Genomic DNA, 19,099 nt, shown 5'->3' on the forward strand with positions numbered 1-19,099 from the left:
ATCATAAGCACCGCTGTCGTCTTCTCGATGCTATTAAGCAGATGGCAGTGCTAAATCCAAATGATGTAGTACATCTCCCCGGTGGACTCTGTTTTCACACACCACCATTATCCCACAGCCCTCGGTGATAAATCTCACGTGTTCTCGAGAACGTGAAAGACTGCACTGACGGCGGCACTTGACTTACTGCCATTGGCGCGCCTGTGCCCTGCTGCTGCTTCCACGCTGCCGTGGAGCTCACGTGCGAGGACTCCACGCGGCCACTTCACAGTTCTGGCATTTTCTACATACGTAGGGACTTTTTTTTCCCTTAGTTGCTTTCAGGTTAAGCAAAAGAATGTGCGCTTGATCTTAAAGAGAACTGGATATGAGGCCTGACTGCTATTCATAGTTTTGTGACTTTGGTCAAGCTCAAGTTCTAAGAACATTAGTGTCCTTTGTAAAACTAACAATCTTACAGATGTTCTTGGGAATTAAATAAAATGATAGACATGAGAGCATTTAATGTACTAGCTAATACTTGATAAGTACTCCTTGAAAATGTGTTAATGAATCTTGAAAAAAAAAAAGTGCTATGGGCAGTATCTGCCCAGCATCAGCCCTTCATGGACCACTTTCAGGATGTCTGCCATCTACGTCTGCCACTCATCCTGTGAGTGACTTAATATTATTCTCTGTATTATAGGTTTTATTTTAACTTAAGTAAGTTTACTATAATTTTTAGCAATACTATTCATAAAATCATGTGGTTGATATAGCAATTCTACTTTGCCAATAACTAAAATCTAATCATTAAAGCTAAAAGCGTCTGCCCATGTGCCACCTGAAAGCATGCTGTGAAACACCAGTGGTAAGTGTGCTTCTTTGAGAAACACTATGACAGAAAGAAAATGGACTGAGATCAGCATTGTCACTAAGCAAGTGACTCGGGCCACTTACTAAACCTCTCCTTGTGTCTCAATTTTCTCAAGAAAAGGGGGTGAGAATATCTAACTTTTAAAGTTAAAATTAAGATCAGAGGGGATACATGCGTGGGTTCACAAACACATTCACCCTGAGACAACCAATACTGCATTAGAGGTCAACGCACATAATTAACAGCGATACTAGTACATGTTAAAACTTTGCCCTTAGACTGTTCCTTTTCCCTTTTAGGTTGTAGCTTCATTTTCACTATAACCTTCCCTCCTTTTTCTTACCGTAGGGTCCTTGACTGAGAATATATTTACAGCTTTACTGTATAAACTGGGCTGGTGTGTCTGTCACTTGGTCAATGTCCACACATTACTGTGTGAGAAGTTTGTTGTCAATCGCTACACTGCTTAGTTTGTGTGCTAAAGAGATTCTTTCAGCGCTCGTGCAGCAAGCAGTTAAAACCCTGGGCTAGGTGAAAGCATATTTCACAAAAATTCTGCAAGGTGTGGTTAATCCAGGCCAAACCATTACTGTTTTTAAAAGTCCAAAACAACCAACCCTGAAACAACACAGCGCTATCTTCCAATAGACAGTGATTTTACTGATGTTGAAATGCTACATCCTAAGTTGAACAATAGGTCATCATTTCCAAGGTGAAAATCGCAAATTATATTCACACCTCTCAAGTCAGCTCCTGAGACGACATTATTGCACATATAATGCTAAAGCTGCCAAGAGAAGCAAGAGAAGCAATGGCAAACTAGAGAGCAGGGCAGACAGCAGCATTAACTTCTGGCTCATTGCTCTTCTTGCAACTGGCGTCTGAAAACACAGCTAGAGTACGTGGAGCTTCCTGACAGCCTCCATTACTCTGCCTATTTGGATAAAAGCGCTTAGGTGTTGTTTTGTCATAAAAATAAGTCAATAATTTTGTATTCTAAAATTTTTTCTTAGCTGGATAATGGTTTTCAGAGATAGACAAAAACCTAAGCTTAAGTACTCTTCAGGAGTGCATTCTTGGGAAAGTTGCTAAACATCACATCTTCAACTTCTATACGTGGAAAAACTCAGCAGGTAGGGCCATTGTGAAAACTGGAGGTAATGCATTTAAAGGACATAGACAGCTGAGTGCTAGACTTAATAGATTCTCCCAAACTAGCAGCTCTTATTTCTAATTTCTTCTTTCAGTATTTCTAAGCATTTTCAGGAAAATCACAGAGATTGTGGAGGATGAAATGAAATAAGTACTTGAAAGTACAATCAAACCACAAACTACTATGGGAAATTAGTATGTCAACATTAAACCTGCCAGAAAATAAAACTGTGACTACGCAGTCATCCACGTAGGCTCAGGGGGTTATTAGCACTTTTTGGAAACCCTTTTTGTTCTACTTTTTTAATAACTGATAATTAGAGGAATCAAATATTTCTTAGAGAATTTACAAATATTCAGAAACACAGACTAAAATATTCTGAAATTTGAATACAGTCAAGATAACTAACAGATCTCCTAATGTAGTTACCTTTTGGTCTGTGTGATGAGAGCACCTGAAATTTACTCTCTTAGCAAATTCCCCAAACTCAATACTATATTAACTACAGTCATCATGCTGTAAAATTGTGACTGTTGTTAGAACCATAAATAAGACATCAAATGAAAACTAATCCCACTTAGTTGAGAAGGCTCTGGTCATGCTAGGGCAGGTGCAGGTTGAGCTCTGAGGCCATTTATCATCTGCTCCTTTACTCCTCACAGCTACTCCAGAGCTGTGCGCCCATAGGAATGACTCAGTAACTATTTTTGTGCTGATGTATATTAGAATAATTCCAATATTGTAAAGAACAGTTCATATTTCTCTTCACAGATAGGTGACAGCTTGTTGCTCATTAAGCGTGTGAAGTCAGGTAAACAACGCTTGTTTTACACTGCAGTACGAGGCCATTACAAACACTGATGGGAAACACAGCTGAACCATGCTGAATTTTTTAGAACTCTGTAGGGACTCTTATTTGTACTCTAATTTTTATACAAGGTATTTGAAAATTGATAAGAGAAAATTCCTAATTTGTAAACCTTCTGAGAGAAACTTGTTTCCTGCAACAAAAGTGTGATAAAATGATTACAGCACATGAAGTGTAGATATCTAGTTTTAGCCTGCAACATTAGCATGAAGATAAATGAAATTCTTAGGTCTGATGAAAATGAAGAATCCTCCTGCCAATGTGGGAGACACAGCAGACCTGGGTTCAATCTTCGATCCCTGGGTCAGGAAGATCCCCTGGAGGAGGAAATTGCACCCCACTCCAGTATTCTTGCTGGGATAATCCCATGGACAGAGGAGCCTGGTGGACCTATGACTGAGTGACGGGAAATATGAACATGAATCAGTTTAAGCAACTGAAATCAAAACCATGACAAAAAGCAAGTTGAAAGATGATGGAGCAGAGTACAAAACAGAATGCATGGGGCCAATGTGGATCTACCACTGCTCAGCCCTGTGAGTTAAGACAGGTGAGTTAACCTCTCTGAACCTGCATGCAGGGAATGACATGCTTAGACTTGAATTCTGCAATATTTCAGGGCACACTGAGCAGAGAGAGTCTCTGTGAAGCCCACAGAGTACACCAAGCACACGGCCAACGTTCAGTACCGACAGTGAGAATGATGGCGATTTACAGGTCAGTACCCACTACTTGATTTGGGGGATGATTTCAAAATTTGCTCTAACTGGCTCAGACTAGATTTCTAATTCTGAGACATACAGTGTTGTACTTAAGCCAATGTTACAATATGTGCATATTATGAACTGACCTGTCCACCCAGAATCATAAATCGAAGCCCCACCCCAGTACCTATAATGTGTGTTTAGACACAGGACCTTTAAAGAGGTGATGAAGTCGAAGGAGGCCTTCCATGGGCCCTCGGTCAATCTGACTGGTGTCACTGTAGAGAGGAAATCTGGGTACAAGGAGGCAGCAGGGGCATGTGCCCACAGAGGAGACATCGTGTGAGGACCAGCACAGCAGTGCCAGCCGCAGGTCAGGGAGGGAGCCTCAGAAGAGGCCAGATCTGCCAACACCCTGAGCTCAGACTTCCAGCCTCTGTGGCCCTGAGAAAATAAGGATCTGTTGTTTACAACAGTCTGTGGCATTTTGTTATGGTAACTGTAGCAAACTAACACAGCTCCTGGAAACACTTCTTCATCCTATTCCGTAATGTAGCTGCTTCATCATGATTTACAGTAATTGCTGAAGAGGAAGACAGACAGACTGAGGTGCAAAGTCAAGCCCCTTAGCTTGTAAGATGCATGATCTTAGGCAAGTTTACCTAATTTTTATAAACCAGTCTTCTTTCTTTAAAAGGACTGATGCCTATTTCATAGGTTATGAGGATTAAATGAATATTCAGAGTACCTGACCAACAGCGATTTCTGCATTTTCCAGAACGTGCAATTCTCACACAGTTCTCTGCAGTCCTTCAAGTAAGATGAGTTGTAGCGCTGAAAAGATCATGACCAAGAAGGTGGCTGGGCTATCGGTAAGATGTTCCTTTAAAGTGAGTGTTCCTTGATGTTTAAAGGGCTTATAATATATAAGGTGCCATCTAACTGGTCTCTGCCTCCAGGCTCACCATCTGCTAACCTGGCCTCTACACGGCCTTTTGGTTAATTCTCCAAACCCAAGTGTGAACACACCACTCCCTAGCCGGCACCTCGTCGGCGGCTCCCTAGTGCTGCTGATGGTCTGGAGCCTGCACCCCAAACCTGGGAGGACACGGTCACCCCTCTCCCACCTCTTCTCTCCTGTGCATCACACCATGGAGCCCAGACAACACGCTCTGTGCCTGGCTTTGGGCAATGTCCTCTGGTGTCTGTACCTTCATGACTCCTACTAGCCCTTCACTTTCTTAGTGAAATGCCCCCTGTGTTCCCAATCAGACTCCAGCATTGTCTTAGCACTATTTTCTCTCAAACTCTCATGTGGTTACCATTTTACACTCCTTTTAAATATTTATATTTAATTCTAGCCTGTGAACTTTCCAAGGAGAGGGTCTCTGTCTCAATAATCTTTGTAATCCAACATTGAGCACAGTGCCTACATTTAAAACATGTAGTGGACATTTAATACATACTGGCTGAATAAATGACCACAGGAATGAACGCCTGTGATCAATCATATTACTATGTTATCACAGTTTAATACGGGCAGACTTCAAGCTCTCCAAGTCTGCTTCACACTCTGCATTAGCTATTTACTTCTCTGAACCTCGGTTTCATCATCCATATGACAGACGTGTTAACTCCTGTGCTGCCATTCAGATTAAACGAGACGTGTGAGTAAAGGGTTGTACTCCATGTATGATTCTTGACTAATTACTTAAACTTATGCTCTGCGCTTTTCTTCATCTATATAATGGGAACATAAAACTGCCGGACACTGAGGGGAAAGAGTCTTGTCTGCTGTTTACTGTGTGCGAGTCACTCCAGGTGTGCCCAGACCTTCACGGGTACAAACACCATGCACGAGGCTTCCTGGAAAGAGGACCAGCTGGGAGTCAAAGCTTAAAGGCCACTTACTTGTGACACACTATACTGGAGAAAAACCTGGCATGAACAAAATGAGAAGAAAGTATATCTCTGCCCACCTCAGGACCCAAATGCCGATCTGCTTAAAGCTTGCCTTGCCCCACATGACTTCAGGAGTGAATTTATGCTTCATCAAAAAACCCATGGAGTCCATATTTATTGAAATTTATGCTTGATACAGCCAGCATTTTGGCTTGTGTATGTCTATCTTTGTCTTCCACTTAGAGTTTTAAGCATAAAGCAAGAGGCTTCTCAGGATTTAGGAAAAGATTCTGAACAGAACACACAGATTTCATATACTAATGAACATCAAAGTCTACTATGCCATGATTTTAAAGCTGTGTTCCCCCCTGATAACACTCATTTCTAAGTGAACACTTCTTCAGAAAATGAATCAGAACTAACTCATTTTTCACAAATGGAATCTGAAGTTGTTAGAAAACAAGAGCACTGTTGCTAAGAAGCAGAAATGATTTATGAACACTGAATAAAACTTCCGCCATTCCCATCCCCTGCGCTGATGAAGCAGGAAAGTCACACGCTTCTAAGATACTCTGGAGCCTCTGGACTCGAGAGCCACAGACCTGGCACACACTGTTCTTCCTTAGAATGTACTGAATGCTTAAGCTAAATTTTTAGAGAAAATAAAAGTTTCGAATTGTATTTTCCAAGACGCATTGCTTTAGCACTACAGTAAATTTGAGTGTAATACATGCTAGTTGGTAGGACAGACAGAGTTTCTCCGCTTAAAACAAAACAAAGGCCAAGTCAGATCATCCTCACTGGCCAATCGTCATCCTGTTCCCAGAGGGTATAAAATGTGGACAGCACAAGCGTCTGCTATGGAGTCTGTTCAGAAAGAGTGACACTTACCTTTGGGTTGGGGCGCTATAGCTGTTATCATAGGAATCATAACTCTGTTCATCATAAGCAGTGCCATATCCATCATCATAGTCCTAAAATACAACAGAAGGACAAAAAGTTCAGAGAAGTTTCTGGAAAGAAAGCAGCATTCTGCTTTCACTGAATCTTTATTAATTCAGCTACCATTGAACTCTATATCTAATTATAATGTAAAGAAAAATATAAAATTTTCGTATCAGTGAAAATGACAGAGTAAGAACCTCCAAAAATTCCCTCTGAAAAAGCAAAGAGAAACTGGCAAAAACTGTCAGAATGAACATTTTTAGAACTCTGGAAATTAACCACAGGCTTACAGAGATCTAGGGAGCATTTATTTTTAAAAATTGGCTGCATCTTGGAAAGAACGGTGAGCTCTGATGTTTTAAACCTGTTCTGTTCCCATCCCTGACCCCAGCTCTGTAGGAGCCCAAATCAATCAGGCAGGAAAGCAGCAGGCCTGAGGCCACTGGAGGGGGCAGGCAGGGTGGAGTGCCTTCCAAACCCCATTCCCAGAGGACTTGGAGCTCATCCAGGGCACAAGGCCTTCTCCCTGAGGATCTCTGAGAAAATAACTAGGGGCAACTGTTTATGATCTCAGCCACTTGAGGTGTGGAGGAAAACTGGTGCGAACACCAGGCTACAAGGAAAAGTAGAGGAACGCGAGATCCACTGGGGCTTTGCAAGGCTCTGCCATAGTTCTGGAGTTAGATACCGTGTCATATAGCTGCCCAGGACAGACCTGAGAAGGTCCTGAGCGCTCTCCTCTGGCTGACCTTGAGGTTCAGCGTAAGAAGGAAAGTCAAGGCTAAGCCAGAGTTAGTTGTAAACTGCCTGGCTGAGTGTGGAAGAGATATTCCAACATGTACTCACAGACTCTTGGCAAAGATGAGGGACTTAGTTTCTAACCATTTGATAAAACCTCCGTCCAGTCATCAGCTGAGCACCATGGTAACAGAGAAGACACTTCCCTGGCAATGCAGGATAAATACCGACTTCACAATGTAAGTTTGGAAAAGTAACTAAAGTCCCAGCCCAAAATGCGGAGAATTTGATTCCCACATGGAAATATTATTTATTAAACATCTAGTTTTAAACAAACGACAATATGCAATGTACAGAGAAATGCAAAAGTACAGTCCGTAAACAAGGAAAAAAGTAGTCAATAGAAACTGTCCCTGCAGAAACTGAGACAGTGCACTTGCTAGACATAGATCAGTTATCTGAGATGAATTCAAGGAACTAAAAGATAGACTGCATGGAAAAAACTAAAGAAGGGTATGAGAACAATGCCTCACCAAAATAGAGAATATTAGTACAGAAATGAGTCCAAAGAAATTCCTGAAGTGCAAAGTATAACTCAAATGAAAATTTCACTAGTGAGGTTCAAGAGCAGTCAGTCTTTGTCATCTTAGTTATTAGTTTCTTAGAGAGGCTAACAAAAGCAAAATAACCAAAAAATGCAGACTCCATCAAAATTAAAAACTTCTCTGTTAAACGACATTAGGAAGAAAGTGAAAAGACAATCCACAGTGTGGGAGAAAATATTTGCAAATCATACATCTGATAATGGTCGAGCATCAGAATAGACTGAACCGATGAAGAACGGTCATAGCTTAACAACAGAAAGACAATGCAACAAGAGCTAAAGCCGTCCTCCTGGTTCTACAGGGACATTCTGAGACACTGTGCAGATGTGATAACAAGTACACGATGGTTATTTCAAAGCTATTTTGGAAGTGAAAAACGTCCAAAGAAATGATCATTCTGTAAGATCAAACTGCTGCTCAATGACATTTATATCCATGGAAGTGTGAATCCTGCTCAACAACTGACTTCTAAGTTTCTGGGGGTAATCAATTACAGTGACTTTGCATTTACTGATATTTAGTTAACATTTAAAAGAGCCAGGATATAATCTAACTATTTTTAGAACATCAGTATTATCAATGATAATCAATTTAATGATTACCGCAGATCTCTTGGAGTGGAGAAATGTGGTCAAGGGGTAAGAGAAAAGATCTGGAGACAGATGGGCTTCTGTGTTTTATTGTCACTGATTTTAGACAAGATTTTAAAGTGATGACTGTGGTTATTCTCTTTGAAGAAGCATCTAAATACCATAACTCAATTTAATTTAGAAAAGCAAAACTATCTAAATAGCAAGTTAAATTATAATGCATTTAATTGTGTGAGACAAATATTAATTCATAGGGATGACACTGTCTTTGTAGGAGTAGGCTTATACAATTTGTACATGATCACCTGAGATTTTTTAATGTTTATTCACAAAGGAGAAATTGAGTATTTATTGAAGAGGTATGTGTTCAGAATTTTGAAAACAGATAAATATAAAAGGAATACTCATTAAATAATGGCAGAGGAAGAATAAAAGTCAAAAATATCCTGGGAACATACTGGAAAACCACAATGTCTCCTGCAGTAGCTGAAAGTGAGTTGCTAATATAGCTATGCTCTTGCAGTGACCAATGCAAGGAGGAGAAACATATCAGATAAGATTCAAACCAACTACAAAACAAAAATTGAGATGATTTTAGTTTTAAGTAGCAAAATGAGATATTACAATTCTGGTGAATTAATAAATTCAGAAGTTAAGAAAGCAACTATCATTCTTAACAACAAAAAAAGTAATTTTTACTACATAAAAAAAATCAAAACCCCAAAACAACCCAACAACACTACCTCCTCCCTGTGGCCGGCACTCCTGCTGGACACCAGAGAGGAAAGGTGTGTCCTGGTCTAGTGAGGACTCTGGCAGAGGTGACAGGTGACTAAAGAGAGAACCATCAGGCAACACGCCAGCTGTTGTGGCAAAGGGAAGCATCGGGGTAGCACAGAACAACCCAAAAGGCAGAGGGGAATTAAGTGTCCCAGAGTGATGAAAGCAGAGAAAAGCAAAAGCAGCTGGGAAGATTTATTAAAAATCAGGCAGAATGAACAGCAGGTGCAAAACAATGGAGGTACAGTCATAAGACCCCTTCTCATCCAGGGTCAGGGGGGCATGCTGTGCTGCAAATGCAGGTGGGGAGCAATGAGCCTGAGATGCCCATATACAGACCACGTGTGGCCAAGGTACTGGGTGTGGGTTTAGATTTTGCACCTCAGGAATCTCTCCGGAAATGCTGTGGGAATGGAGGAGGAATCAATCTGGAGGACTGGACGTGCAACTAGGTCACTGCCTTGAGTGTGTGGTTTGGCAAAATGTAGAGCTTACTGCTGCTTCAGTAATCCGTTAGCAGCTCTAAAAGAAAATGGCTTCAACCACGCAGAATTCTATGCTTATTTAAAGAATCAAGATTCTTTAAACTCCTGTAAATGACTACAATTTTCTTAACTGAAATGTAAAGTAACAGACTATTTTAAACTTAGTTATGTCATTCATTCCTTGCTCAATTATTCTGAGATAGTATTAATACAAGGCTGTGTGTGTGTCAGTCACTCAGTCATGTCTGATTCTTTCCAACCCCATGGACTATAGCCTGCCAGGCTCCTCCATCCATGGGATTCTCCAGGCAAGAATACTAGAGTGGGTTGCCATTCCCTTCATCAGGGGACCTACTTGACCCAGGGACTGAACCTGGGTCTTCCACATTGTAGGCTGATTCTTTACTATCTGACCCACCAGGGAAGCCCTAATACAGTGTTAGTTTATTTGAATTTTCAAATTGTTTAGGTCATGGAATAATTGACTTCCGTATTTAACATTGATGATTTAAAAAGATTAAAAATGCAACTCTCACAAGATTTCTTTCATGATGATTTCACAGCTGGATTTGTCCATGGTTGTGTAGCCTCTTCCATTACAAGCATTATTTGTTCAATGGACAGGACTTGAAAAATACAGGGAAAGCATGAAGCAGATTGTAACCAACAAAAGGAAGACAAATGAGTGTGAACATGGATAAATGTGGCTTCTGGGAGGGAGTGGAGTGGATTCTTGTTGATACCTGCTATTTTATTGCAAGACAGAGATGAGATCATTGGCTGAGAAACAGCGGAGTGGTCAGCCAGCAAAGGATCAACAAATGGTTAAAATGAGGAAGGAGCTCAAAGCTGTAACTACTAAGCCCATGGGCCCTGGAGCCTGTGTTCCACACGAGAGAAGCGACTGCAAGAAGCCCACACGCCACAACCAGAGAGGAGTCCCGACTAGCCGCAACTAGAGAAAGCCCAAGCGCAGCAACACAGACCCAGAAAACCGAGAGTAAATAATTTTTTTTTTAAGTGAACAAAGAGGGACAAGAAATAAAAGTATATTGATAAACATTCTTGCAGCATTCAAGAGACTTGTCAAGATCCACTCCTGCACTTTCATCTTTGATAAGGAAGACGTCTAAATGGAGCTGACAGGGCGACCTGGACACTAGGTAGGCGTCAGGGGGGCCACAGTAGCCAAAACATGTTCTAACACAGGTAAAGATCATTCATCTGCCATTCCCAACCTGAAAACCACAGACATACGACCTGATACCAAGAAATCTTACTTTGAAGAGAAAAGATGTTCTAGGATAAAGGAAACAGCATGACCTATTTAATTCTATTTCTGTCACAAGTAAAATCAAGCATAAAATTTAAGATGGGAAAAACCATTTTAAACAGAGAATTTACAAAAGTGATTTAAAAATCATGTTTAGGTTCTGGGTCCTTTCAAAAGGAGACAATTATGCTAACTATACACCACTTCACTATAATTAGGGTGAAACCTGGTCATTTCAAAATGTACAAAGTTTTCATATAAAACAGTGTTAAAAGATTTAAATTTAGGCTTATGATTATTTTGAGTTTATCAAACACACACATTAGCTAAGAATAGTCTTTTGAAAAATTCATTTTTGCTGAAGTTCTGAATAATAGTAATATCCTTGTTGAGTATCACCAATGACCGTGAACACATCACATAGCCAAGTTATTTTTTAATTAAGGACAAAAATCACAATTTTAACAACAACTCTAAATAAGAATCTGTCCCCTATAATCATTTAAATAAGACATCATTAATTCAACAATCAAGCTGTACCCCCACGTGTTGATCTATGGCTGTGAGGAATACATTACACACTTCCAGACTCGCACACCCCCTCACCACAGTCTCTGGAGTCTGACACCTGTGTTTTGACCCCAGCTCTGCCTCTGATCTGGCTGTGTGGCTTTAGGCCATCACCTGCCCTCCTTCCACCTCAATTTTTTTTTTTTTTAACTTCATAATTTTCATCCCAATTTAGTTTTATTTTATTTTTATTTATGTTTTTTTTTTTTACTTTTTATTTATTTTTTTAAATTTTATTTTATTTAACTTTACAATATTGTATTGGTTTTGCCATATATCAAAATGAATCTGCCACAGGTATACATATGTCCACCTCAATTTTGCAATCTTAATTCATCCCCTGGCTGTTTCCAGGGGTTGGGGAGAAACTAACCCAAGAAATATACATGAAGGCTGTCTGGCACAGCTCTTGTCCAATAAACCTGGTTCCAGTTTACTGACGACTAATTCCTGTTAACACTCTCAAGCTATTAGGCCAGAGAAACATCAGAGCTACCAACCAGGTAGCTTTCTTTTGGTGAATGTGATAAATTCTTAAAATATTGTCTAAACTGTGATGTCTACATCTTGACTCTGCAAACACGAGTATTAACTACTGCTGTGATTTTTAGATAGAAGAGTGGCTGACCAAGAGTAGTTGTAATTCTATCCACATCTGGCCACAGCTTTCAAAAACAGGTCTCCATCAATTATTCATAGAATGTCTTCCCTCCTCTGTTTGTCTCTCACTGAGATAGAGCTAGATTTATTTAGATTTGACAAGGAATACAATGTAATATAATACAGAAAATAACAAAGAGGTTAACTCAGAAATTCCACAAAGCAAAGAGAAAACTGTAAATAGAAAATTAAACCAAATATCCCACAAAGATGAGAAAGGGGGGTAACTCAATTTTATTAAGCCCACATTATGTACCTCTGCTAAGGATTTTTATGTGGGTTTTTCCATTTTCCCCGGGAGGCTGACATCTGTTGAATGCCTACTGCTCTGAGCCCTTGGGGAGACTGTATTGAACAAACAGAATAAAACAAGCACCTCTGTCCTCAGGCAGCTTCCATTCCAGAGGGGAACATAACACACCTCAGTCCTCAGGGACACAGGGAGAGAGCGGGGATGCTGGAGATCTCGGAGAGGGGCCAGGAGTCCTCACAGAAAAGACTACAAATGCGAAAGAAGTGAGAAGCCGCTTATGTGGATTTTTGATTTTGCTGGTGGTGCTACTGGTACTTCCAGCAGAAGGAAGGGCAGATGGAAAGGTCAATGTGGGGTGAGCCAGGGAGGGAAGCGCAGGAGCCATGTCTCAGGGGGCCTTTGGGGCTTCAAGTGAGGCGCCACTGGAGGCTCTGGTGCCTCATGCGATCTTCAGGGCTGTCCAGGTTTTTATCTATTTCACTGATTTAACTTCCAATACACTATTTCTTCCCTTATCTGAGTCTAACCTGGAACTAAAACTATCTCATTATTCTTTATATTTTTCAATTCTAGAGTATCTGTTTTCTATATTTTCCAATTCTCTGCTTAAATCATCAATTTTATCTTTTCAATTCCATGATTATAAAGAACATAAAGTTTGTGTCTGCTTTATGAATCTATTATGGTCTGTTTTTACTGGTTCCTCATCTTGTGTGCCTGTAATTTTTGATTAATTGCAATTATATATGAAGAACGAGAGAAATACCTGAAGGCCCACACTGTTGTGTTTCTCTAGAGAGAATTACACTTGCTCTTGGCACAGGACAGGAGGAATCGCAGTCCCAGCTTCACCGCACCCCACACAGGGCCATGACGACAAGCAGCCTTCCTCTGGGAGGACAGCTTTTCTGGGTTCCCATTCAAAGTTGAGGGGATTTATCAGCCTCCTACACCCAAACTTGGGGGGCCGTGGACTCCAACTACTTAACCCTCTCAAACTCTGGATTTCTTCTGAGGCTCAATTCAGCTTCTCAGCTACCTCTGCAGGAACTGGGAGACGCCCTCACAGCCTTTCTCAACCAGGGTTCCACCAGAGTGTGAAGCCCGCTGCCCACAGCGTCCACTGTGTATGAAGTGGGCTCACTACTCTCCTAAGCAGAGCAGCGGTTGTTGGTACCACCCCCACAAAGCTAAGGAAATAATCATGCATGTCATTTTCTATGTTCTGCTATTCAGACGAGGAACCCCAATTCCTATCAAATATCCAATGTATCTGATTATTACCCATATCGTCCACTAGAAATGCAGTCTCCCTGAGAACAGGGGCTTCACTGACCTTGTCTACCAGTGTCCCCAGGGCCTGGTACAAGAAAGACTTCAGTAAACACTTCCTGAATGGTGACTGACTGGTAGGGAAGGGTTTACATGAGTTCTCTCATTCTTCCACGGGTCATGGCTTGACTGGCCAGGAGAGAGGCCCCAGGTGCCTCCGATCCCATGCTGGAAGGGGAAAGGGCTCCTGACCCACCAAGACGTATGCCTGATTCATAGTGCAGAGGTTGCTCCACAATGAAAACATCCCTGTCAGAATTTCATACGGTTAGTATTACGATTACTCCTTGCTCAGTTTGTAGACTTACCCAGAAACCTTCAGATTATCATCTAGTCTAATAGTAGAGGGACCAGATGTGCTCGAGGTTTGTTCAGCTTGAACAAATCTGCTTGATGAAAGACGTGCTGTTCTGTTATAAACAAGAGTATCTGGTCTGTCTAGTACAATGTTTTTAATACACAAACTGATCATGTTTTCAACTTTTTATTCATGTATAATGTAAGCCATACGAAGGCACACACCCCAGGTGCACAGGTCAGTGAGCACAGCTGTGTAATCAGCACACAGATCAAGAAAGGGAACATCTCGGCCCCCGGACGCTCCCCTTGGGCTCATCCTCAGTTACTACCTCCCGCCAGAAGGAACGCCATCCCGACTTTCAACACTGCTGGTGAGGTTTACTTGCTTTTGAGCTTCATAAAGATGGAATCAGAGTGGCAACCCCTCTGTGCCTGTTTCTTTCAATCAGCTTCATGCTCATGAGATCCATCCATTGTGCTGCAGGCAGCAACCACTGGTTCCTTCTCGCGGCCTGAAAGCTTGCCTATATGGCTGTACTATCACGTCCTTATCCACCCTAGTTGTAAATGCTTTTTCAGTTTTGCCTACACACCTCTTACATAAGCCTTATGAGTCTCTTTTGTGGTTCCCAGAGCAGAGCCGCTGTGCTTTGGGAAGAAGGCCTGTTTTTAGCTTTAACATGTGGTACCAAACCACCAAACCCTTTTCCAACATAGATGTATGGACTGACATTCCCATAGCAGTGCGTAAGAATTCCTACAGCACCCCATTCCAGTTAACACTTATTGTTTTAACTTTAATCTTCCTGGTGGGTGTGAATAGCACTGAATAGTTCCTAACAGTCCTATGTGATAAGCACTAATATTTCCATTTACAGATTAGGAATTGAAGTATAAAGTAGTTAAGCAACTTGCTTAAGGTCACACAGCAATTAAAGGCACAGCAAGGAATTAAAACTAGTCAGTCTGGTTCCCAACCTTGCTTTTAACCACTGTGATACACTGCCTGACTCCATACTGAGGGTCAGACCCTGTACCCTGATGAACTCCCCCAGATAATGTCGCACTATGAGGATACCTCTAGATGTCCCCCTAAATACTCATGTAAGTCAACTGCAGGTGTTCTTATCCTGAAGAGTCACTGTGCTTTGTTCCCATGTCAAGAAATCAAACACTGATTACTCACTTGATGAGGGGCTCTGTGGATAAAAAGGCATGGCCCTATCATCAGCTTAAAATAATGGGAAAACTGACAAGTAAAGGAGTGACCATATCACTCCAAGGTGATACCCTAACTAGGATGTGCACACATGGATCCAAACAATAGAGAGGGAGCCCCTGGCGCACACAGGGGATTGTGGGAGGCTTCAACGGGTCCTCTGTAGACTAGCATCTACTTGCAGGCAGGACTGAGCTCTACGCAAGCTGATTAAAGGCTCAAGAAAACAATAACACTAAGATGGCAGGTTCCTGTAGGAAATCCATTGTAACCGAGGACTAATCGAGTGCCTCAGGACTGACCCGCCTGAGGACTAGGATGCATCCATCGTGCTCGCTCAGATAACCTTCCTCACTAGGGAGGCAGGATCTGCTTTCCAGGCCTCAGAGACACTATCATTTCAGAGTCCTCTGCTCCATGAACAAAGCACTTTTCTGGGGTTGTTTTTGCTTAAAGTAAGAAGGAAAAACAAAATCCCTTCATATTCATAAGTTTAAAATCTGAAATTATTTCCTAAAGTATTGCATTTCTAAAATAGGTCAACTTTTCAAGCAGTTTAGGAAAGAGACAGACTTGTGAAGCACCTGATAGACATTTCAAGTAAATTGCACACTGCACTTACTCTTGCTTCTGGTAAAATGGAGATAAAAAAATTATAGAACCTTCATCTTTTTATCTAAAATAAAAAGGTGTCCCTAGGCTTTTCAATTCACATTTAAAATGCATTTTCATAAATAACCTTTTCACAATCTGCACTGTTTTAATTAAATTTTTCGCTATGGAAAACAAGATAATTGAAGCAGTTTAGACATTAGTTAACTGTCAAAAAATTATACCAGCAGTCACTGCAACGGGAAGATTTGCGTCAGTACAACTCTCATTGTACTCAAACTCCCAGACTAGTCACATAATTAAAACTTCAGGTGAGCTCTCAGAAGAATGAGGAATGTTCCTTCACTGAGTCTTTAAACAAAAGCTATATTAAAGAATGACATGTACATTTTAAAGACATATTTGGTTTTTCCCTAAAGGCTTTCACTGATGTTCCTCGTTGACTAAACTTCAGAAGGGTTTATTCTTCGGGCAGATGGAGAAACAGTGTTCCCTGTGGTGCCATTTTACAGACAAAGACACTGTCTATGTGGTGTTTTCTGGAGACAAGTTTCTTCCTCTATAGCTTTAATGAGCCTGATCGAGGGACAGGCAGAAAGGGTGGCCTGCATGCACAACACAGTGAGGTTTCTCCCATTCAAACTGTCTCTATGACACTTCAAACCTGGGTTAGGTTGACCAATGTCAGAAGCCCCATGAGGAAATACTAGTTGCAGAAGAACTAGTGACACCAGTAACTTAGTCATAGACTGCTTGCTCTAGTAAGTCTCATGTAACAACCTTTATATCTGAAGTGATGAAATAATTTCCCATTCATTTGATAATTTCTCTGTTTGCAAATACAGAGTTTTAAATTAGATGGAACTGGCTTGTCCAGGAAGCACTGGGTCTTGGCTAAGAGTGTGGCTCTCAAGCCAGACTGCCCGGCTTTACATTACAGCTCTGCCCTGACCAGTGGCATGCCACTAGGAAGTGTTAACTCATGGTGGTGTTTTCTGGATATGATAGATCCATGCAAAGAGCTGAGAAACGTGCTTGTGAGGAAGTAAGGGCATGTGGGTTTTATTACTAACTAGAAGTGTGATTTGGGAAAACTTAGCTATCTTCTCTAAACTGCCTGGAGATCACTTCATGGGGATGAAGTGAGGACTAAATAAGATGATATAGGGTACAGTGCCCAGCAGACTAACACGTTCTGTAAATACCCAACAAATGGCAGCTTCCTTTTCTTCCATCAACTCTAGAAGTTGAAGGGTACTGTTTTTCTGTCGTTACTGAATCAGAAAAATACTAGAAGACAGAAGAGTACTATTCTGTACTTCTCTGATGGTTTCCAAGTAAAACCATCTGCTTCAGGTACTGTCCTTCTAAACATATAATAAATTAAAGCAGTAACTTCTGACCTGAAGACTGAAGTTGATGAGCTCACAAAGAAGCATCTAGAAAGCTCGGGAGCTTCTGCAGTCAGTAAGACAGGCCATGGACGTGGAAGGTCCATGGCTAGGGAGGTGCTGACACACAGTTATGACTGGGTCGCCAGCTCTGGTGCTTCTACTCTTTCCTCATTTATTTTCTCCTTCTTGATAGGTCATAACATTACACAAGTTAGAACACTGGGAATAAAAGCTTCAGAGTCCGGGTTAGGGAACCTGGGATTGACTCTCAGTTCACCCCTTTTCCAGCCCACAGGCCATGGGACAGGTGCCTGTCCTGGCACAGTGCCGGCCAGGATGCCTTTCTTTCCTACTGTCCGGGTGAGGACTCCACTTGGCAGCGCTGTGGGGCCTGGGGCAGCAGCGTGCCCCACCGCACATCGAATCGTCCATGGAGAGGGCCTGACCAGAGGGTCTGCAGGGAAGAGGGCCGGGTGCTATGGTCAGACAGACCTGGCTCTGCTACTCCCTATACCCCTGCAGCTTCGAGGAGCCTATGTCTCCTCCTCTCATACACGCAAATCCCTTCACGTGCCAGCCACCCTGCACTGTGCTCAAGCTGGCGCTGCCATGCCAGATGGGGTGGTTTGAGGACAATTCCACATTCTGTTCAGTAAACATCATACAGCTGCGTAATCAGAGCATATCAAGTACCTGAAAGAGCTTTCATAGTCTGATGAACTCATATACCTTCATCGAGAACGCTCCACCGTACGTATGTTTAAAGGTGATTAACCCATCAGCTCAGGCTCAAAAGCTTAGACTGATCACACAACATTAAGATAGCAAGGGATGTTAGTGAACGGTAAATACTTATGAATAGATGGCTGACGCAATCATAATGAAATGAGGGAAAAAATTATATGATTAAAATTTCTAAGACAATTTTAGTTTATGTATCTTGAGAGGTGAGCTTGCATTTGAAAAAAGATCTTCATTTTTAAAATTACTTTTTAAAGTTTGTTTCAGAATTCAAAAGATTCATAGCCACTCACCTTTTGTTTATTTCTCTCATTAGAATGCTTGCTTTGCTTATTCTGTGACCCTCTTTTCAGTATCAAGATTTCCATTTGATGAAAATACAGTTTCTTATTAAAAGAACATGTTTAGGGTGACAGTGGAAAGCAAGTCAGTTTCAGAAAACAATCAATTAACAGAATTTTAAAGTTGGAAAAGAGGTTAGAACAGCATCTGGTCCATCCTGCTGATTTACAGGTAAAATACCATCACCTGCATTTTGCAGATGAAGAAACTAAGAAGGTTAGTTTACACAAAAATAGTGATGTAGACAATAAGGAGAATTAGAAACTGAGTATTTTACATCTCAGAATAATATTCTTTTAATTAAACTGCACTCTCATATTTATTAGTTCACTGAATGTTTGCTACAATTGGCTTTATTTCATGACGTATGTTAACAGCGTGCATGACACATGGAATGACAGTTAGCTGGCCTTGGTAAAAGTCGTCCTCATATGTTTATTTAGTAGCTCCAAAATGTCAGGCCTCGTGATAGGCTCTGGGCAAACTAACGTTTTAAAAAATGATGTAGTTCTTCCCTAAAGAAATCCAGCCTATGGGGGACAAAGACAAGTCAGTTGCCTCTGAGGCAGGTTTCAGGGCACCCAGGATGCTGCTTCCTGTGCCTGATGAGGACCAGGAAGGCTTCAAGACTGAAGAATAAACAGTAACAAGAACTGGTAGGGACAGAACAAGAAAAGGCATTCGAAGGGAACCAAGAGCACGTACAAAGCCACACACTTCAAGTCCTGCTATGTTTAAGGAACTGCAATGCAGGGATCTATGGACCTAAAATGATAA

The 19,099-nt window shown here is 41.4% G+C and overlaps 1 protein-coding gene across 3 annotated transcripts in view; it reads right to left on the bottom strand.

The window, feature by feature from the left end:
* KHDRBS3 (KH RNA binding domain containing, signal transduction associated 3) overlaps positions 1–19,099 on the bottom strand; it is a 153,371-nt gene that overhangs the window by 24,536 nt on the left and 109,736 nt on the right. For all 3 annotated transcript variants that reach the window (XM_027560776.1, XM_027560775.1, XM_027560777.1), the window contains exon 7: positions 6,375–6,457. In XM_027560776.1, coding sequence (XP_027416577.1) covers positions 6,375–6,457 — 83 coding nt within the window. The remainder of the gene's footprint in view (positions 1–6,374; positions 6,458–19,099) is intronic.

The sequence above is a fragment of the Bos indicus x Bos taurus genome, chromosome 14, assembly GCF_003369695.1.
Source record: "Bos indicus x Bos taurus breed Angus x Brahman F1 hybrid chromosome 14, Bos_hybrid_MaternalHap_v2.0, whole genome shotgun sequence".
Taxonomy (NCBI): Eukaryota; Metazoa; Chordata; class Mammalia; order Artiodactyla; family Bovidae; genus Bos; species Bos indicus x Bos taurus.